Below are 22,158 nucleotides of genomic sequence, written 5' to 3' on the forward strand. Positions count from 1 at the left end.
AAAGTGAAGATCACTGGAACTAACTAGTAATTACTCAAGTGTTACTACATGATCTAGTCATGATTTGTGCAAACGTTTGAGATTTTTGGTGAACTTTAGTAACTTTTAGAAAATGTCTTTAGTAACACTTGAGTAATTACTAGTTAGTTCCAATGATCTTCACTTTATAATACGAATCCAAATAATTAGTAATTCCCACAGAAGTATCTAGTAACACCTTCATCTGTGAGCTATTACTTACTAATTCGTTAATAAGAATTTAGTTTAGTTAATAGTAGTTACTAGATTGTTAATAAACTTTTTCAGTAGTTCTCGGGGAAGTATTAAAAAATAGTGGTTATTGATTACTTAATAGTGAACTACCACTTTCGTCTGTGCGCTATTACTTACTAGTTCGTTAATCAGAGTTTCTTGTTAGTTAATAATAGTTACTAGATTGTTAATATTGTGTTACTCATTAGTTCTTGTGTAGTTATTCATTAACGAAGGAACTGTATTCTAAAGTGTTACCGGTAACCTCTACTAGTCAGCTTTCTTCACAGAACAAGAGCCGCTTGCTTAGCTTACAAAAAAAGATATCTGACACTTTGTGTACATTCTGTGAGTTAGATCCCACCCTCTATGGGCAGGTTGAAAACAAGCTCTTACTACTGACTGTAGTCTTTAGCCTCTGGCCAAAAAATCCTCAGATGACACAAAATGACGGTTTTTGCGTCATCTCAGGATTTTTTCCAGACAAAAAAAAAAAAAAAAACATAAATCTTTCGTCTCAGGGGGATGTGTGTCACGTGTGGGTTTTGTTGTGTTTTGTATATCACGTGATTCCTTGTTTGTCATGTGATCCTGCCAGGTGTCTTGACTTTTATTACAGCCCATTCTCACCCCCAAGGCATCACTTAACTGACGCCTTGGGAAGCATTTGGACATGCTTCAATATCTGACGCTTTAGGCGCCCTTTAGCGTCAGTTAGATGACGCCCTAGGATCGCGTGTACCCTACCCCCACCCCACACCTAAACCTAACCGCGTCCTCTAACTGACGCTTTCCTTTAGCGTCAGTTAGATGACGCCGTAGGATCGCGTCATGTAAGTGACGCTAAAGGGCGCCTAAAACGTCAAATATTGAAGCATGGTCAAAGGTGACGCCTTGGGGTGAGAATGCGTTGTTTATTATGTTGTTGCTCAGTGTCCACAGGTAAGGGACGGGTCAACAGTGTAATTATAAATGTAATTACATAAATGAATTACAGCTGTAATTATGTGCAGGTATTTTTAAAATATAAGTAAAATGTAAAAAACATGTACACAATAAGTCCAAGTATCAAATTAGTAATTTCAATGTTAGTACATAGTAGTTAAAGCCACTTAATATAAAGTGGGACCATCCTTCCCCCCACCCCACTCACTCTCTGCTTAGTGGTGCCTGCTCTCATGCTTCCATTCTTATCAATTGTTAAGCAATAAATGTCTTTTCTCTGCAGACATACAAAAAGAGACGGCTGGAGGGTGGCAGAATGGCTAAGGTTGGAGAAATTATAAACAATAATTTGAATGGCCTTTCATCCTCTCTCAACGGAGTCTACTCCAAACCGAAGCTGCAGTGATGTCGTGACATGACATAGAATGGATCGTCTCAGTCCAGTTATGCTGAATATTAGCTTAATAGCAGCTAATCATCTGATAATCAAACTGTGATTTTTAAAATTTAGAATAGAACTTAACCATTTTGTATGTTTGTTTTACAAATATTCCTCAAGTCTCATAACTGAGCGATGTAAATGCTGTACAATAATTTAGGGACAAATATGTCCAATTCAAAATTGATGCCTTTGTTATGGAGTACAGTATCTACTTTCACACATCTTTGCAAGTTTATCTATGACTGCAAGGAAATGGTCAGCAATTTTCTCTATATCTTTACACAATAAATGTATTGTTCAACAAAATGTGCCATAAGCTACAATCCTTTATCTGATATGCTGAAATGTTATATTATACAGTAGTTACAGTAGACACCTTTCAAAATCTTCATTATCAGACAGACATGGATCGTTGTGTACAGATATCAAGTTTCATGATAAATGATATATATATACAGTATGTATATATATATATATATATATATATATATATATATATATAAAATGATAAATAATTATATATATATATATATGCAGTTTTGTATTTCCTATTGCAAAATGATGTTGAGGATCTTTCTGCTACATCTTTCTGATCTTGGTAGGTGCTACAAGCAACATACACTCAGTGCAGGTTGTGTCATCAGTATTTTTTGTCTATTTTACCAGAAGATAATGATTGTACATTTTAACTGTGTATATCTGCTAAAAGTCAATTGTCAAATTTCAGAGTGGATTAGCATGTATAGTAGATTACCCAAAGACAAACTTTTTGTCTTTGGTGCACACCTATTCCCTCCGTCCCAGCCCCCTTTTTTGTTGTATAAATAGAGCCGATATGAAAACTGAATAATTCTCTTCATACTAACTAAATAAAACACTTGAAGTATCAAATGATGTGTGATGTTTAATATTATATATTAAACTTACAGTGACAATTAAATTGTTTTAATTAGGAGTAGACAATTCCGACAAAAAAGGCAAAGAAAATGAAATGAAAGAAAAAGCATTAGTCCTAGGGATCTGCAGTGGTGATCTCTCATAGTGCAACCTTGGATGATTGTCCTTCAGGAGAGACTGGCTGGAGAGGCTGAAAATTCAAATGATTATTGCTAATTTATTAATTGTACATGCTAACATTATAAATATAAGGTAGATATTCATGCCCTGTAAAAAGTCTATACATATTTAGAAAAAAAAAGCTAGAATACCACTTACCACAGTAATTTTGGCCTCGCTTCTCGCTGATTGACTAACTGAGGCTTCAGAACCCTCACGAGGGATTAGGAGAGTATCCAACCTGTCACAGGGGGATCAGAAGGTCTTTTAAGATCTTGTACATGGGGGTGGGGGGGTGGGGGGTAGTATACATGCATATACTTTTCTACCTCTTCTGCTGTTTATCACAGAATGCCCGAACTGTGACAGACTCTGACTGCCAGAAATTCTAAGAAATGAAAAAGAGCATATGACAGAATAGCATTTATCAACAGACATCCGCTGTTAAATATGTTCGGGAGACTATAAACTGAGCAAAAAAGAAACATCCCCTTTTCAGGATAATCCAAATAAGCTTTACAGATCTTTATTGGAAAGGGTTTGAACAATGTTCTTCATGATTGTTCAATGAAACAAACATAACCTGCATATGCACCTGTGGAACAGCCCTCAAGACTAACCGTGTAAAGGCAGTAGACAATTAGAAGTTGAAGAAGATAGATGTCTAGGGCCCCTGTTAACCTGTGTAAAAATGCCATAGGCTGGAAGAATGAATTCAGTGCGGCTGGAAGGACAGCTGTTCATCCTTGCTGTGCCTAAGAATGTAACCATATGACACCCGAGACATGTTCGAGAACTTGCAAGTCGTGGGGTGAAATTCATTCCATTTCAGTTCATCAATTGTCTGTGAAACTTGTTTAGTTTGTGTCTCGATTATTGAATCTTTGGTCATACAAAATATATACAGGTCAAGAAATTTGCTGGAAAAATAGAAGTTGAAACAGGGAGGATGTTTCTTTTCTTTTGCTGATTTTATAAACATTTTAGTTTGCCTTTGAAGACAATCTACTTAATATGAAAATGTGCCCATTGAGAAACTGAAACAGACCACGGTCTCCTTCTCTATGGTTTTGAGAGACAGACAGTCCTTCTCCAAACATTCCAACTGCTGCACCACAGAGTTCTGGAACTGTTCCAGATGCACCAATCTACAAGCAGAGCAGCATGGTTCATTTTCTGTACCTCAGCTACAGTATAATAACCATTTAGATCAAAATCGAGCAGTACTATTTTACTCAGCTTAACAGGTGACATTTTTAGGCTATTTTAGATTATTATACATTTACATGGTTTATGGACCGAAAAGGACAAAGAACCAACTGAATTCTAATGCTGTTTTGTGTGCTCTGTACCTTTGATTGTGTACAGTTCCCAAGAGAGAGGTCACATTTCTTTGACAGTCCGTTAAAGATTGTAGTGATCTGGCTTCAATCTTCTTATACCTGCTCTGGATCACAAAGAAAATCATTTTTACTGCCGACTAAAGTCAGGGGGTACTTCACCCCAAATGTCTCATGCTGTGTACCTGTACATGCATATACCTGTGGGCTTATTTAATTTAACACAAAATGCATTGACAAGCTCCAAATATGACAAAAAACAACAAACAAAAAAACAACAACAACAACAAAAAAAACTAATGTTGAAATTAAGCCATACAATGACCTTTATGAACAGGCCTAAGGTCACATTGCATTGAAAATACTTATCACATACTGTATGATGTGATTAATCAAGTCATAACTAAAGTTGAACTGAAGCTATTGGCTTCAGAACACTTGGAATATTGCACATAGTCTAATAAGACATTCCTGGATCAACATATTTTGTTGACCCTGGAACAACATTCCTGTCCGGAAATTCAGTGTTTACCCTACCCATAACTGCCCTAAAATCAGAGGGAAATGATCAGTGAATTACACTTATGAGAAGCGCTAGCCTGATTATAAGCCTAAACTTGACATAAGGTAAACTTCCCTCAAATCTGATTGGTAGATTGTAATGTTGTTCCATGATCAACAAAGATGATCCAAGAATCCATGATTTTTTTTTTTTTTTTTTTTTGGAAGCTTCTCACTGCTCATTCAGAGGGGTAAAACCAATGCTAACAAAGTAGTTGAAAGTAAAAAGACGAGTTTTTGTACTTACAGAAAAGTGTGCTCTTAGCTGAGTCTTAAAGCCATTAAATGCAGCTCTGACACCAGCACCCAACTCTTCCTCTGATTCATCTTCCATCAACACTTCAGTTATTCGCTCTAACACACACACACACACACACACACACACACACACACACACGTGTATATTTGGCATTCAGGTCTCTCTCTTTGTTTGGCAGTGAGCAGCAGCATACAATGGCTGCTTTTCATCCTTTCAAACAGAAAAACCAGAGCCAACACTAGAGTGCAAATGAGCCAAAAAATAAAACTAGTCACACTATCAAAATATTTAAAGATTATAAGTTAGCCATCACTAGTGATTGGAATAAACCCTGAATGCTTATGGTTGCATTATTTTGATATAGTTTGATGAATGGCTACTACGTGTCAACTTTCAATACAGTATTAGCAAAGTTGCTTACAGTCAGTCCAATGTCTGTTAGGACTGACATCAGAATAAAGTGTAAGCTGATATTAAGCAAACAGTCTTTTAATGCTCTAATGACTGGTAGTTGGCATGCAGTATAAAATTGAACAATCAAAATAAATTCTTACCAACTTTTACAGTATGTGCATCTCATCCTGCACTGTATGTGCAACATTCCTGTAGCTCTTGGGCTAACAATGTCACAGTCATGGGTTTGAACCCAAGGGGAATGCATGCTCTGATCAAATTTATACCATGAATGCAGTGTAGGTTGATTTGGATAAATGTCTGCCAAATTTACAACTAAATGGGTGACATGAATGATATCATGTGCAGCTTTCTGAAGTAGCCTATACTCTTCAGCACCAAAACATTCATAAAATGTAAAAGTCTAGTAAAAAAAAAAATGGTAACACTTTACAATAAGGTTCATTAGTTAACATTAGTAAATGCATTAACTAACATGAACTAACGATGAGCAATGCATTAGTTACAGTGTTTGTTAATCTTTGTTCATGTTAGTTAATATAAATACAGCTGTTCATTGTGTGTTCATGTTAGTTCACAGTGCATTAACTAATGTTAACTAATACAACCTTTGATTTTAATAACGTATTAGTAAATGTTGGAATTAATATTAACTAAGATTAATAAATGCTGAAGAAGTATTGTTCATTCTTAGTACATGTTAACTAATGTAGTTATCTAATGTTAACTACTGAACCTTATTGTAAAGTGTTACCAAAAAAATAAAATAAAAAAAATAATTTCACTAGACTCAATACTCTAATATGTGTTGGAAAGCTCAAAAGGTCAAGATATGTATAATGCGGGTTCAGCATAAACCTTGTACTGTTTCTCTGTAAGATGCTCAAGACTGAAATAATTTACCTGCAGCATCCTCTAGTGGGCTAGACAGGAAAAGTCTTGTAGGTTGAAATGTTGGTTGTCTGGGCAGCTCTGTGTGGCACATTTCCTCTATTATCACCAAAATTGTAACCGATTTCAGAAGAATTTTTAGGGATTTTATTTTTTTATTTGTCAAAAAGTGTCTGAATGTGTGGAGGTTAGGTACTCACCTGATGATCCAAGTGCTTCAGTTCTTGGGGGAAGTGGTGTTTCTTTATCCAAACAGTGCTCCTAAGTCAGTATTTATTTATAAATTAAAGATAAATATGCATTACAAGCTCAACATACTGAAATAAAGTTGTACCTCTTCAATAAGATTAAGTTGCTCTTCTTGTAAACTGGTTTCAGAAACAGTCATGTTTTGAAAACCTTGAAAAAAAAAAAAAAAAAAAACACACACAATGTCAGGACATTTAGATCAGAATAAGCTATATTCTGATGCAATCATACTGACCTGAATCAGCAGTGGTCTCTTTCAGTAATGAAAATTCTTTGTTCAGTGATCTCCTAAGCTTGACTTGAGACTGCCCATCTTTACTTGCCACTTGAAGTCTTTGTTTGGGTGTTGAATACTAGAAAGAAAGGGAAAAAAATAAAATAAAAAAGATCTAAATGTGTGGCTATTTTGTTTATACTGCAAATCTTCTTTATTACATTCATAAATTACATTCTACCTTGAAGAACTGCTCCTCATTACTGCTGGGTGAGGAAAGAGGAAGAACTATGCAAGATTAGGAAGAAAAAAAAGTTAGGTTGCAGCATATCTTAAGGATTTATAAAGTGATGAAAGGGAGAGCAAGGCACAAACTAACACGGGGCTAATGATAACACCCTTGTTTTAAATACTTCCACACATGCTATCATGATGAAACTTAGTGTATTTTGATGCCATATCTAATATATGATGCATGTATGCATGTTTGTATGTAGAAATCACTGAACATTTAACCATAGCAAAAGTACATTTCTTATGTTAATTTTTCATTTCATTTATTTAATTTTGCTTCGTTAACTAGCAGAAGACACTAACGTGGTTTAAATCCCAGTTGCGCAGGTGGGGCATGTAGGAACACTGCATTACAATGTGTGCCTATTAGAAGAACTATGCTATTCTATTCAATACTTGTATGAATTCCATCACGAAAACTTGAGAAAATTGTGAATAAAGATTCAGAATAAAAATGTTCAGAAATTATTAATAATTATGTTTTGAACTATGTTGTATAGCGGTGTTTTCTGGCGTGTTCATTATCAAACTCCAAAAATTATTTTATTTTTAATTTAAAAAAATGCCATTATTTTATATGAAAAATATTTTTTATTGAGAAAAAAGAAAAAGATATTTTATTGAGAAAATATTTAAGTTGCCTGTATAGTTTTTGATTAGATCAGCTGTCATATGGTCATGTTACAATGTACCCCCTCACATGTGTCCAGTACAATGGGGCATGTCACATTTCACTTCCATTCTTTCGGGGTATATCAAGAAAAAAAGTACACACTATTAATAAAACAAAACCAAATGATTGTACTAGACGAAATAAATAGAAATAAAACTCTGAACCCCAAGTATATTTACACAAAATGAGAAAGTCAAAAGCGTTCGGTTGTGCCCCGCTCTCCCCTAATCATGCGGGATGAGGAATGATACCTCTGAGTTTCCCCTTAGGTCTGGGCTTTCTCCTGCTGTAGTCAGCATGTGGAGTGTCCTTGCGGAGAAACCATTCATCTGAATGCACCCTTATTTTCTTCTGCAATCAACCATTTTACATTTAATTTATACATTTATAGATTTTGTAGACACTTTTGTCCATAAATGTCACAAAACCAACAATATTCAGTTTACAATGCCAGGTTTATTAGAAAGCTAGATTAGGCAAACTAGGACATTCTTAAATGCACTAATGTCTAACATGTATAAAACGGGCAATTTACACAAATAATGGTGCCTTTACACATTCTGGCTAACCTTCACAGGAGTTCTACCCACATTGTCAGGCAGGGACTTTGTAGACCTGATGAAAAAAAAAGCATGTTTTAGTGAGACTATGGCAAATATGTAACACTGCAGCATTTCATCTGCTGATTTCAATATTAGAGGTCACAAGCATCATCAGACCATACAGAGATGACACTTACCCATTAGAAGATGTTGTCTGAGAGAACAATACAGTCTTGGCACGTTCAACCTAAACAGAAAGGCCAAAATCAACTATTCTTAAATTTTACAATTTAGAAAATTAATAGTAAATATTTTAATTTTCAACAGTCACTTGAGTGGCAATTTATAGACATTAAGGCACTGGCCAGATAAATGTAATAAAATGAACAAACTGACCCAGAAGCCCAAGATTTAGTCAAGAAATTAATAAAAGTCAAAAACTGGACAATGGGATCTGATATGTGTGACTGCACTCCACTGACCTGGTACCTCCACAAAGCAGTCATGAACTTTATAGTCTTTGGCATCTTGTCATGTGACTTCCCTGATCGTTCTGTGTCAAAAGTGTCACTCAGACATTGAGACACCTCAAGGATCACCTGGGGCAGTCATATACACACCTACTCATATGCCAGAAAACTACATCCATTCTTCATCACGTGGCCCTTTGACATTATTCCGGTCATTTTTATTCTCAGTTAGCATCCAAAACGAACTTAGGTGTTCAGTGCAAAATTTACAGTTGTTCAGCTAATCAAAGAGCACATTTTTTTTTAAATAACATTACCAAAGTATCAAATTATTGAGCCCACAAGACTGTGTTACAATAACATCACAATACCAAAGAATCAAATTATCGATCCCATAACGTCACAATTCCATATAGCGGACTTCTCAGGAGAAAGTCTTGGCCTTCCCTTAACACTTTGGGACGTGCTGATGCATTCACTGCAATTGAACCTCTCTCCTTGAAGTTGTTTAGGTGTAATATTCTTTGCAGCTAATTCCTTGCATGTGAGGCCATTTTGATGCAACATTGATGATGCTGCACACATTTCTTTGGAGGTTACCATTGCTAACAGAAGCACACAAATTTTATAGCAATTGGTCTGCTCTTTTAATCCAATCAGAATTAGAGTGATTTCACCTGACTAATACTTGTTCACACTTTTCCCATGTGCTGCTGATGATATGATTAGAGAAAAGGTGAATTATGAAATGTAAGAAAACTTACTGCATTTTTTTATTTGTAATAAAAAAATGTTTAGGATGTTTATTTAGCGATGTCCCCATAATGCAAATGGCTTGGCCTGAAACCTGAATACACCAAAATACAAGACTTTGGGTCCTCATAATGCAGGCCAAACCAGAATACACACACATACATTTATATACCTCTGTATCTGAATGATCCTTGAAGTCAAAGATGTCTTGAACTGGGGTTCCTTTGACTCTTCACGCACCAAAGTATAGAAAGTAAGAAAAGTATAAAACCACTGTTCTCTCCATCAGAGGGTGCATTTTTCCAGGAATAAACAGGCTTACTTTGATATTGAATATCTGCTTGGTCCACTCAAAAGAAGGGGAAGCTATAAAAAATATAAATAAAAAAGTTGGTGAAACTGGAAGCCCATACAACCATTCACATGTGTGACTACCTTCATCTTAGCTGTCTGAATTATACTTACCTGATGGATACCTTTAGTTTCTCCAGCTGGTGGACTAAGGAAGAAAAATATCTTCATGAGACAAACTTACTCTGAAATCAGATACTAACTTGTCTAATGAAAAATCAATTGCAGAAATCAAGATGCCTTCTGCTCTCTCAATGCAAACACGGGGCTTTACATAAATAGTTAGAAAAACATGCCTGGAAAATTTTTGCAGCTTCACCGTTTGCTCATGCTGGGGTCCTGTACAGGATGACATTTCATATTTATAAATCTGGAACGATATGTATTATCTTTAACTATGCATATCTGTTGAGAGTGTGAGATGTGTTGTGCCTTCTATCGTGGTCACAGCATCCCCTGATTGCAGAGTGTCCTAAAAAATAAACATACATATTTATAGCACGCATACGTCTTTATAGCACGCATTGTGTTTTATCGTGCAATTTCAGCCCGTTCTCATCCTAAGGCGTCATATACTGACGCTTTTGCCAATGAGTATGGCCTACATCCAACGCACATGGCACCCTTTAGCGCCAATATGAGACCATATTTTATATATGGGCCAGAAGGCGCCTCCTAGTGGTCTAACCCTAACCCAGGCCTAAACCAAACCATGCGTATCCTATGCACGTAAAAACTCATTTTTTGCGTATAAATTGCACGAAAAATACACTGTGTGCTATGGAGAAGCTGAAAACAGTACTGTATAATATGTCAATACCTTTGAGGCTGAGGCAGGCTGTGGCTTCTCTGCAAACACTCTTGTCAGGGCTGTTTGGATGTTGTGCTCCAAACTAAAGATGATTTTGACAATTTTCCCAGTGATCTCTCCATGAGAAATTGGGGTGCTCATGTGAAAAACCACAATCTTCTGATCATCACACTCTAAAGCAGTAAGTGAGAAAAAGTCATTAAGAAAAAGGATTAATGATCGGAGCACCAAATATTTGTGGAATTTAAAAGCAATTCCAACCACATTAGTCTACTTCAGGTTTGCGTTTGTTTAACAAAGAGAGCCAAGATAATTTTATGAATTTAAGAAAAGCTTGTGGTTTTTAAACTCACCTTGAAGTTCATACATGCTGACAACATCTTTAGGCAAGTGAATTAGCTCCCACAGTGTGTTCTACCACAAATGAAAGCTCAGTTTAGTTGCACTCCTGATTTATTAAAAACCTTTTTGCACTCAAGGATATTTTGGACACACCTGTGGGTCATTTACAAAGAAACTAATAGTGGATGTTCCAATGTTGAAATCCACCCAAAACTCTTTTAGACACTCATCTTCAGGCTTAAACAGCTAAAAAACAAAAACAAAAAAACAATAATAAAAAAAAAAAACTAATTCAAATACTGGGTGGTGGGAGAAAATGTGAGTAACTTATGAACAGAAAATGGAAAAAAATTCAGGTTTTACCTCAGCTGAATCAAGAAATGCCTGAATACAAGGGAACGAGAAGACTCTAAGACAGAGCAACAAGATCGTGAAAACATGTCAACATTTACAGATACAGGTGACTGGATAAAGCCAACGCAATAGCCTAATAACAATAATAATTATAAAAACTTTCAAACAAACCTTCTTGAGTTCCCAAAATAACTATTGAGTTCATTTAGAAAAGTCCTACAGTCCTTTAAATAAAAGACAAAAGGAAGAACTTTGAGACCTGCAACATACTGTGCTAGTAGAGCAGTAAAAAATAAGTGCCCAAACGTACAGTTTCAAAATCTTTGTCACGAATTGAAGTAAAAGCTGAAGCAAAACTTCTGAAACTGAACCATTTGCCAGCAAAGTCTTCGCGTAGTTTCCTTGGTGTCATCCTGCAGAGTGCTTCAGAGATGGCCACCTGCATTTCATAATCTGGTGACAACAATAGATGATGCAATGTGAACATTGATATACAAGTGCTCAATTTTTTTTTTTTTTTTTTTTTTTTTATCAAATTGATGACTTACCACCAATGTCTGTCAGCGCTTTTGCCAAGTCTTCTCTGTAATCGATGACAAGGCAAGTGTTTGCAAAGAAATTAGCTCATTTTTGTGGTGTTGTAGTGTAGAGCAATTTCTTGTCCACTAGAGTGCAGTCTTTCCACGCACGCATATGAGTTACATGAGCGCTCCAACATCATTATTTAATTTTAAAATGGTGCTATGTAGAACTTAGAACAAGAACTGTTTCTATTCTAGAGACTGTAATGAGTTCTCTCAATTTGCTTGTAATTGGATGGGAGTTTGGCTCGTGTGAAGTAGGTGAGTGGTCTCTGGCAATGCGTGCTGGTTGACGACTTACAAGAGCCCAGTATGGTCATCTGACTGGCAGAGTTTCTTTCTTGTTTCTTTGGGACTGCTGTCCAACATAGAGTTGATGGTTCTGATGGCCTGAGTAAAAATAATGTAAAAGTTACTCTACAGAAGGCTATAAATGTTTAGCCTGTCATTATTTGCAATAGCTTCATGATAGTTACCTCTAGACGCAGACAGAAAGGCACTTCACAATCCAAAACTACAGCTCCAAACCGCAGAAGAAATATATCCAGGATCTTGCTGCTGCCTTCCAACACCACCGAATTAATTTAATAGCATTATTATTACAATTAACACAACTGTACAACAACAAAATATAATAGGTTATTAAATGTTTGAATGGGTCACCTGCAATGGTCATCTGACACAGACTCTGTAAACAAGTTTATTTTTAAATTTAAAATATAGCCTATTAAAATACATATATTAAATAGAATAACAAGGAGTTAGAGACAGAAAACCCATTACCATTGTAACCTCGTAGAAAATTTCTATGAGTTTCATTGCGTCCCTGGGTGGCTTGTGGTGTTCTTTAACATACTCTGACGCCATCTCAAACCAATTCAACATGTAAAAAAAGCGAGCAGGTGATAAATTATCATGGGCCACTGACCAGTAATTTAGAGGTTTAATGTTAATCTGAATTAAATAAATGCTTATCTTCACAACCAAGCCGTGATGAACAAGTTTCTGGATGGTGTCCTTATCCTTACCGAACAGATGTTCAATTGCTTGTAATAATAATGAGACATTCTTATGTTCGTTTTTATGCAGCTCCTAAAGAAGAATAATAATAATGTAGCCTACATCGGTAAGAAATGTCCACGTTTGCAGTGAAGAATGTTACAAAATAGCAAAGCAGATTTGAAAAAGCTCATTCAAAAAAACCTACCTTGATAACAACTTCGTCCAGCCGATCGATTAAGGATACGGACGATTTTTCTTCAATGAGTATCATAATAGCCATGCTAATGTTATTTTGGACAAAGGCATCATGGATTCTACTCGTAAACTGTACAATTAAGAGAAGCACGTGTAAAATAACTACTAAAAACAACAATAACAAACTCAATAGGGTTAATTTGTGCTTCAAATACAAGTAAAATTAGAGGAGTGTAGGCTTACATAATCAATCGTGATTTTATTAATATGTGCAGCTCTGAAGAGGATATAGCCTATATTTTAAAAAATAGACTCACACTCATGATGCACAGGCAGGCGAGCTCCTTGGACTGTAGACTGTCTGATTAAACGCACGTGGCTCTTAATTAGGCTCTATAGGTGATTTATAAACTCAGCAGCTGTGAACTCTCAGTGATCTACTATTTATTTATGACAGTATGCTATTAATATTTACTGAAACACTCTTCAGACAGTGTTTGTGCATTAAAACAGTGCATTAAAACATTGGAGCGTGGGGCAGTGTTTTTTACATGTCTAAAGGTTTTCCTTATAGCCTATTAAGTAGCACGTTGCTGGATCTGTGAAAACATAATTATAGTCGTTTTTACGCAACGTTTGCATAATCAGTAGGCCTAATAACTTGTAATTTATACCTGTCAGCGTAATTAAACGTTAGATATTTAAATATTTTGTGCCAACCTGCAGAACTACACAAGTACAATTTTGCATGCCTATTATACGACTATTGAGAGTAGACATTGAATTTTGAATAATTTGTGACAGACAGCGCGGGGCGCTTCACTAAGGTGCTTGCATCTCCCTGTATGCATTAGGACAATGACCGTTTATTTATTTAATTGTATCATCAACAGTTCTGATTTTACTTAAACGAATGAAAAAAGTAAAACTTTTTTTCTTTTGTTTGTATATTTATTTGTTTTTTTTTTTACATACAGTGATATGATTTATTTAGGTCTAATATTAACGAATATTAGTTTAGTTTAGTTGTCCAGCTGACCACAACTCTGCGGTAACAATATTCATTAGCCAAGTCTTCAGGATCCGTGAATTCCCGTCATTTGCTCTTAGTATGGACTTGTAGTTAATAACCCACATATTAATAGCTAACCGTGACCCTTAAACACAACTCTCACGGAAAGCATTCTGCATTTTTATATTTAATAGATCGATGATGGAAGGACGGGTGGATAGATAGATAGATAGATAGATAGATAGATAGATAGATAGATAGATAGATAGATAGATAGATAGATAGATAGATAGATAGATAGATAGATAGATAAGTTGCGTGTTAAGAATGACAAAATAGAAAAGCAAGACAGAATTAAAAAAGCAATAATAAAATAATAACCAAAAGACTATATATATATATATATATATATATATATATATATATATATATACAAACCTACGATCACGAATGCGTAATAGCTTGCACGTGAGTAATGGAATCCCCATTAATATTTTTGCGAATTTCAATTTAATGTAAAACAGCATGCCTCATTATTATTATGCATGAATTAATGGTTATTATATTTACCTTAAGAAAAGCTAGACTATGTTGGAATTACAAAATGTAATAGCTCATAACCTTATTCTCTACAAAATGACGATTTCAATTGAAAAATAACATCTATTGCCGGCCATCTTTAAAGTTATTAATTTACACACACGTGCACTGTTAATAAATGCTATTTCAAAAGCACAGCTATTAGGCCATATAAGGACGGTTAGCCTACTGTACATTTGGACCATGGAGTGGAAAAGGTTTAACTAAAATAAATGTAGCCAATGGTTTCTTTCTTGTATGCCATTATTACACTGTAAAAAAACATTTTCAAGATTTGTTATCACAACATAATTTCTTTTGTCAAATCACCTTTACAATAATTTATTTAGTTGAGATAACTTATTATTTTGAGTTTCTGTTGGTTAAATTAATCTACTTCATTTTATTAACTCACTTTTTCCAGTTCAATCAACTTAACATTTTAAGGCAACCAAGGTTACTTACTTTTTTAAGTTAAACCAACAATATTTTTTTACAGTGTAGTAATCACAACATTTTTTTCTTTTGTCAAATCAACTTAAATCATTTATTTAGTTCAGATAACATATAATTTTGCATTTCTGATGGTTAAATTAATCTCCTTCATTATATTAACTCACTTCCAGTTCAATGAACTTAAAATTTTAAGGCAACCAGGTTACTTACTTTTTTAAGTTAAACCATCAATATTTTTTTTTACAGTGAGACATCAGACATGTGTTTTAGCAGAAGACTCATTCAAGATGCGAGTTCATTGTGATAATATTTGACAGTTCAGTTATATATTTGGAATATTTTTTTTTTTAAAGAGATTTCTGATGAAGTGACACTAGGCTGATTACAAGAATCATGTAATCAAGTCTGATTAACGAGGCTCTATATTATTATTTTTTACAAACAGAATAAAAGCAGCTGCATTCATTTAAAGTTCTTTTACTGGGTTATGTAGGCTATCTCTTGAAAATCACTTTTCAATGACATCAGTAATCGCCAATGGATACATAGAAAATGTGCGTGTTTATGAGCGTTGTGTTTGTTGTGTTAACGACCGGTCCGTGTTGTGTCAGCAGTGCGGCTTTTCGTTTACACACAACAGCTAATGACCTGCAGTAGATCACATTACCTCACCAACTGGACCAGTCCTGTTCTGTGACCATCAGCCTCGGATCAGTCCCAGTGAACGTCGCTTGCATAAATTTCGCTGACTACGCGTGAAACACCACACCGTCGGGTTCACGTTTAAAAGAGGCTGTCATTTTCCCCTTTAAACTGTAAACGCAGAGATAAAATCTGGGATGTGTAAGGAAAATTTATTTAACACAAGCTGTGCTATTTCTCCCCTGTAGTCAAATATTGAGCGTTCGTTGGTCTTGTTGCGAAATTAGTGACTCGTTAGAGGTGAAACGCACGGATCATGTAAAGTGAAAGCACTCAGTATTTGATGTGAGTGCGTGTGTGTCTCTCTGTGTAAGCCCAGCCTCCTTCTTTACATAGACACAGCAGCATTTACCTGAGACCATTGCCTATAGGTGAAGTGCACCTGGACGGACTCAAACAAACGTGGAATTTTAGCTACAGGAAAAAAAAAAGACGCTTTCTGGAAGTAAAGGTCTAAAGGACGTGATGTATGATCCATTTTGTAAACTGGTCTAAACTCTGAGCTGAATTTTGTCTTGAAGCTGGTTTTTGATCCTTTTGGTTGATATGATCCGGAGTTGACTCACATAATGTCCAAATCCTCAGATCAGTTTGACAGCTCAGATTGCGTGTGCTCATTCGGGATGAAGTTGACTTGGGATATAAACGACCCTAAGCTTCCACAGGTAATTTTTTTTTTATTTTAAACATTTTATGCATTTGTATACAGGGTGGAATTACCATTTCTTTTGGAATAGCCTTTTTTTTTTATCTCAAAGTTTAAGTACAAAAGGAAATATTGATAACCTAGTTTCTGTGTCGGTCCAATTAGGCCTACTCGGAAATACATTAAAAGCCTTCTCGCTATCTAAATATAAATAGCCTTTGTTAATGATGATTTATTTTTCCAGGATACGAAGCAGTATGATGCGTTCCAGGAGTGGACTGATGGATATGTGCGTTATATCTACAGCAGTGAAGATAAGAACGCGCAAAGACACCTGAGCGGATGGGCCATGAGGAACACTAACAATCATAACTGTCAGATCCTAAAGAAGTCCTGTCTTGGTGTGGTGGTGTGTTCACGAAACTGCTCTCTCCCAGACGGGTCCAAACTTCAGCTGAGACCGGCCATATGTGACAAAGCGCGGCAGAAACAGCAGAGTATATGTTCATGAACTTTTGTTTCCCAAAAACAAGCAGCATCTACCAAACGAGTTAATCGTGTCAGGGACGAATCTGATAAGAAAGAACAGACAAAACAGGCTTGTTGTAGCGCGTAGTTTGAAATACCTTTGAAATATCTGAACTGCAATTTATCGCATTCTTATCAAGAATTTTATTTTTTTCAAGATTTTTGTTATATGGTTTTATGGAAACAGACTAACATCTGTGACTCAAAAATATTATCTAATGGCTTTAGGCTGTAAACTTTTTAAGGAACATGTATTTAGTAGTGTAGCCTTTAGCGCAGTGACCTATGTTAATAGACCGTACTTGCACTTCATTAGACTCACATTTCATGCTGAATTACCCTGTTCTGATAGCTTAAGAGCCCGACCCTCTCACTCATCACCTTGACTCTTTGGCTGAGTCAAAAAAAAAACCTTTTGCTTACGCTGACTTATGAATCATGTTCAATAGATAAAGCTAAACATGAGAATTTCTTCAAAATAGCTCATTAAAATGGGTTGTTGGTCTTTTTTTGTAAAAGTCTCAGTAAAACTATGTATTCGTAATGTACCTTTGCAGAAAAGCTTTGTCTGAACTGTAACTCAGCTCTCGAGTTGATTCCGTGCCGAGGTCACAGTGGCTATCCAGTAACTAATTTTTGGAGAGTAGATGGGAAAGCCATTTTTTTCCAGGTGAGTTTGACTGTGAAGACATATTATTGCTATTGTTATTAGTTTTAGATATTGGTGTCGGAGAAAAAAAAAACATGCCAGTGATAACTTTAAATGCTTAAAAGACACAATACATTTTTTCTTAACAAAATGGTTGTTAAATTTGCAAATTAAATTGCAGAAATTACATCCAATTTAACTAAAAAGTCATAATATGTGTATGACTGAATAAACTTGAATATTTACAGTACCTATACCAACAAAGGTTTTTTTTTTTAAATGTAATCAGGTAGAAATAAGGTATAAGTCATTCTACTGACTCATTTTACTGTTTACAAATGATTATAAATACTTTCAAATGAGCTTTAATTGAATTGATTGATATCACTTTTCAACAGAATTGTGTATTATATTTAAATATAGTTAAGTATTTAAATAGTTATAATTTATGAATATTATTGTGAGATGTTCAATTCCCTCTATGTCTGTTTTAAGGCTAAAGGAGTACATGACCACCCCAGACCAGAGAGTAAGTCAGAAACAGAGGCAAGAAGAAGTGCAGTGAAGAGAAGGATGTCTTCACCTCACTTTTCACAGAAAAGAAGACTGGTGGAGCCAGAGGTAATACGCACTTTCAAAAAAATCTGTGACAAATACACAAAATACACAAGTTAACCCCAAATACACAAAATTCCAGTTATAGTTTAAGACTGAAAATATACTTAGATAAACACAGTGTAATTAGTTGTATTGCAAGATGCAATTGATTATAGGTGCCATAGTTATGCATTATTTGCTAATGCATTATATGTCTCATATATTGACATTGAGATATGCAGTGCACAGTATCATACTATATTTTATTAGTGGTTTTTTTTTTTTTTTTACAGTAATGTGACAAATGCAAAATCTTGTAAACATCCAAAACGGTTTAAAGTATGGTCATAGTATTTATAAGTGGACATTATCTGCTTTGAATAACATAAGTTAATTTTCTTTAAACAGCCATATCATGGATGAGTTATATAACACATTTGCTTTGAACATATTTATTGTAATATCAACAAAACCATATTGCATTGCTTCAACTGTAAGAGGGTTACCAGTAAGCTTATAGCTTACTTAAAATACATTATAGCTAAGTTATAACAACAAGAAGTTAAGTATTATAATGTATTCTAACTTTTGTTACAATTATTCATGAGATGTTACAACAACATCTCATGAATAATCGTAACAAAAGTAAAAAAACAAAAAAAAAAACTATTTTATAGAACACTATTTTATAGTGTTTTACTTCTAATAAGAAGGGTTTTTATAGGACATTATGAATGCAATAGAATACTTTTTCTATAAGATTTTACTATAAGATTTTGAAAATATAAGAAAGAATAAAAATGGTCAGAAGCCTCTACATTTTTGTATAGAGCTATAAATGTGCTGCTTAAATAGTAAATCAGGGAATCTGTTACCACTTAAATAAATGGATGGTTGCAAGTTAAAATTTCTAATTTATTGTTTCAATTAAAACTTTGAAAACGTTCTATTAAGTTCTGTTGATGTAATAATTTAATATTGTCTATAATTGAAACTCATATTTCTTTGTTATTTTTTGTCATTGTTCAGTCACTACAAATTACTGAAATTGTTTTGATAACTTCAGACATTTATTTATCTGATTTCATGTTCCCAGCATGCTTTGCATAGAACTGCATAAGGAGATTAAATGTTGAAATTAACCCTTGTGCTGCATTAGATTTTTAACACCGTTGAGTGCATTAAGGACCAAAAATGGCCACATATTAAACATTGCCTAAAATATTATATATTATTATTATTTTCCACTTTTACCAAGTTAAATCTTTTAACCAGCATCAGTCCTCATCATAACTACCAAAAATGTATTCAATTTCAGGATTTTAACCCTTTAATTACCAGTTTTGTTTGCGAAACCATCGATTTGTATAAGAGGAAAAAACACAAAAATTCAATTATTTTCAATAAACTAAATGCAAAGAGAAAACTTTAGATTTGGATTATCACAGTCCCACTTTGCAAAAAATCACTTAGCGCGTTAGAGACCAAAAATGGCCACCTATTAAACATTGCCAATTGCCTAAAATAAGGTGCATTTCCACCCATAGGGAATAAATATGTAGTGACGTCATCTGGTGGAATACACTATATAATGCAAATATAATGCTTTTGCTTCAAAATGAAAGGATGTTTGTGCAAAAATCATGTTTCATGTATTACTGACAGCCTCAGATTTAAACAACGTTTTAATGGGTTTCAATGGGCCATTTTTGGTCTTTATGGTGCTGAGTGTTACTATTTGATCTACACAGTGTGTGTTATACGTATTTTGCAAAATGGGATCACATTTTTTACATGTATCCAAAAAGTCACAATTTTGCCAAATTTCATACCATTTGCATTAAAACAGCCAAAATGGTCAAAGAAATTAAACTGCAAAAGACCAAAAATGTCCCTAATGCAGCATAAGGGTTAAGTGTTATTTTATTTATTATTATTTTATTTTTTAAGTGAAAGTAAATACCTGTGTAGGTTTAGGTATATGTAAGGTGTTCCCTGGATTTCGTGTTCTGCAGTGAGGACCATCTCGAAGATCTCCATATGAAGGGCCAATTGCAGGAAACTTACATTTGATTTTCTGTCACCAGCCTGGACGTTACCACGAAATGGCCTACCCAAATATCCACCAGCTCACCATGGAGGGTCCGGAGCGCTTCAGCATCATTGCAGAGTCCAATTTCCCAATACAGACCCAACACTATCCTTCGTTCCAGAATCCAGAGCCCTACAAGTTCCCTTATGACACAACAGCAGCCATGGCGGATACACCGAGCTCACTGCAGAAGCCTCCTAACCACCGTTTGTATATGACTCGCCCTCCTTGTGGGTATGACTTTGCAGTCCCAGGATACCTTGGCTCAGGGCCTTATCCAACAACACTTTATAAGGATCCTTCTAGCCCACAAACTGAGACAGATCCTAATAAGTCGGGGCCTAGCCTGAGTGGCGTGTCTCATGGCACGAGTCCTTTAGGCAGCCATGAGCGAAGCTACGCAGAAACTACGGGAAAGCATCATGGCTGGAAGCAAATTCTTAGTAAAGGTGCCTATGGGGAGAGAGGAGACTACACTCAACTGCCAACCAACGCCAACCACCATTACTACAACAGTGACTACCCATGTAGGTACACAGGACCTGCTCCTGCTACCCCAGCAGCACTGCAGACCATAATAACCACAACCACAAAAGTGTCCTACCAGCCATGCCCCAAGCCATCTGTTGTCAAGTATGGAGAGAACATCTATGATGTCAAAGGCCTGTCTAACTGTAACTCAATCTTGGAAGAGTCCTCTCCCAACTCTTACTCGGATCTGAAGATTCCAGAGGATTCGGGTGTGATCAAATCTGCTCTGTCGTATCAGGACACGCTCCCATCTAAAATTGAGAGATCTGAAAACTTTGAGGGCTATCGCTACAGTAGCTACAGCTCAAACAGTTACCCTGATCGAATGTCGCATCCTTTCAGGTACGACAGTGGGGAATACTGAAGGACTGCAGGAAAACAGACAGGGTGCACAACCCCCTGATCAGATCAGAGCAAGCATATGGAATCAGAGCAAGTATATGGAAATGTGTTGTTATTTATATTCAGTATTTGAGCTGTTTAAATGTCTTTAGTTTTGTAGATAACTGGTGAATTTTGTGTATATTTTTGACCCATATTGATTTCATACACTGACATCAGTGTTGAGTACATTTCCATATTCAAGTAATGCGTTTTAAAGCCATGATCGGTTATTAGCCGTTGTCCACAAAAGAAATAAAGAACCATGTGTCAAATGACAATTTAGGTAGGAATTTTTAAATTTGTTTCTTTGATATTCATTAAAGCTGTTTCTTTAACAAAACTGAGGGCATCACAGTGTGATACTTATTCTAGAACAGACATGTTGTCATCTACAAAAGGAGAAAGGCACTAATCACTTTATCTTGTTACGAGAAAACTTAAAGGGGGGGTTGACTGCTTTTTTCCTTTGCATGATTGTGTTTATGGGGTGCAATATATCATGTATTCGTGGTTTTTCTTTTCTGGGCTCAGATTGGTTCGTTTGGGCGGGTGTGTTGTGATTGGCTAAACTGTCGCTCACGTTGTCCGGAAGGTTAACGCCCATTACCTTTACGGGCGAAACGGGCATGCCAAAGGTTGATACCATAGATAGACGGTCGATACACGGAAATAATGATGTCGAGACTGCAGTATCAGTGAGGCAGAATCAGACCGAGAAAGCCACGATGAAAAGAGTCAAGCAGAACCTCACCACACACGGTTCTTACTAAACGTTTCTGAATGATAATTTGCAACATTTTTTAACCATATACACCTTTGTTTTACACAATAGCATCTGACTGGCAACGATAGCAAGTGACTGGCTACTAATGTTATACTCAAACAGCGTTGGAAAGTTTACGTTCTTGATCAAATCGAAAATAACGTCATAAAGCATATATATATATATGAAAAATACATTTACAACATTATTACTTATACAAAATTCAGG

The 22,158-nt window shown here is 35.5% G+C and overlaps 3 protein-coding genes across 8 annotated transcripts in view; 2 read left to right on the top strand and 1 right to left on the bottom strand.

Annotated features, from left to right (window-relative positions):
* elovl2 (ELOVL fatty acid elongase 2) overlaps positions 1–2,530 on the top strand; it is a 108,901-nt gene extending 106,371 nt beyond the window's left edge. For both annotated transcript variants that reach the window (XM_039666557.2, XM_089125565.1), the window contains one exon: positions 1,481–2,530. In XM_039666557.2, coding sequence (XP_039522491.1) covers positions 1,481–1,603 — 123 coding nt within the window. In that variant the 3' untranslated portion in view covers positions 1,604–2,530. The remainder of the gene's footprint in view (positions 1–1,480) is intronic.
* sycp2l (synaptonemal complex protein 2-like) lies at positions 2,526–14,269 on the bottom strand. Of its 4 annotated transcripts, none has more exons than XM_039666539.2 (33): positions 13,309–14,265; positions 13,002–13,121; positions 12,578–12,886; positions 12,458–12,482; positions 12,271–12,356; positions 12,096–12,184; positions 11,762–11,796; positions 11,524–11,666; positions 11,385–11,437; positions 11,223–11,268; positions 11,013–11,105; positions 10,871–10,931; positions 10,527–10,690; positions 10,139–10,178; positions 10,003–10,045; positions 9,821–9,854; positions 9,678–9,721; positions 9,528–9,585; positions 8,615–8,731; positions 8,330–8,379; positions 8,160–8,205; positions 7,842–7,941; positions 6,865–6,911; positions 6,645–6,762; positions 6,495–6,559; positions 6,361–6,421; positions 6,173–6,259; positions 4,844–4,950; positions 4,048–4,142; positions 3,744–3,843; positions 3,025–3,083; positions 2,855–2,936; positions 2,526–2,726 (listed from the first exon to the last, which is right to left on the bottom strand). In XM_039666539.2, the coding sequence occupies exons 1-33, from the start codon at positions 13,312–13,314 to the stop codon at positions 2,676–2,678; spliced, it is 2,634 nt and encodes an 877-aa protein (XP_039522473.2). In that variant the 5' UTR covers positions 13,315–14,265; the 3' UTR covers positions 2,526–2,675. The 4 variants fall into 4 exon arrangements, 3 of the variants coding, with proteins under 3 accessions (XP_039522473.2, XP_039522474.2, XP_039522486.2); XM_039666540.2 differs by having other exon boundaries at positions 6,173–6,241; positions 13,309–14,262; XR_016149154.1 differs by lacking the exon at positions 3,744–3,843 and having other exon boundaries at positions 13,309–14,268.
* A 1,454-nt stretch (positions 14,270–15,723) lies between these two features.
* Positions 15,724–21,507, top strand: gcm2 (GCM transcription factor 2). Of its 2 annotated transcripts, XM_039666556.2 has the most exons (6): positions 15,724–16,207; positions 16,326–16,405; positions 16,631–16,883; positions 17,472–17,584; positions 18,059–18,184; positions 20,248–21,507. In XM_039666556.2, exons 2-6 carry the CDS (start codon positions 16,364–16,366, stop codon positions 21,145–21,147), a joined length of 1,434 nt encoding a protein of 477 aa, XP_039522490.1. In that variant the 5' UTR covers positions 15,724–16,207; positions 16,326–16,363; the 3' UTR covers positions 21,148–21,507. The 2 variants fall into 2 exon arrangements, with proteins under 2 accessions (XP_039522490.1, XP_039522489.1); XM_039666555.2 differs by having other exon boundaries at positions 15,724–16,405.
* The last annotated feature ends 651 nt before the right edge of the window (positions 21,508–22,158 follow it).

Source organism: Pimephales promelas, chromosome 22, assembly GCF_988280905.1.
Source record: "Pimephales promelas chromosome 22, fPimPro1.hap1.1, whole genome shotgun sequence".
NCBI lineage: Eukaryota > Metazoa > Chordata > Actinopteri > Cypriniformes > Leuciscidae > Pimephales > Pimephales promelas.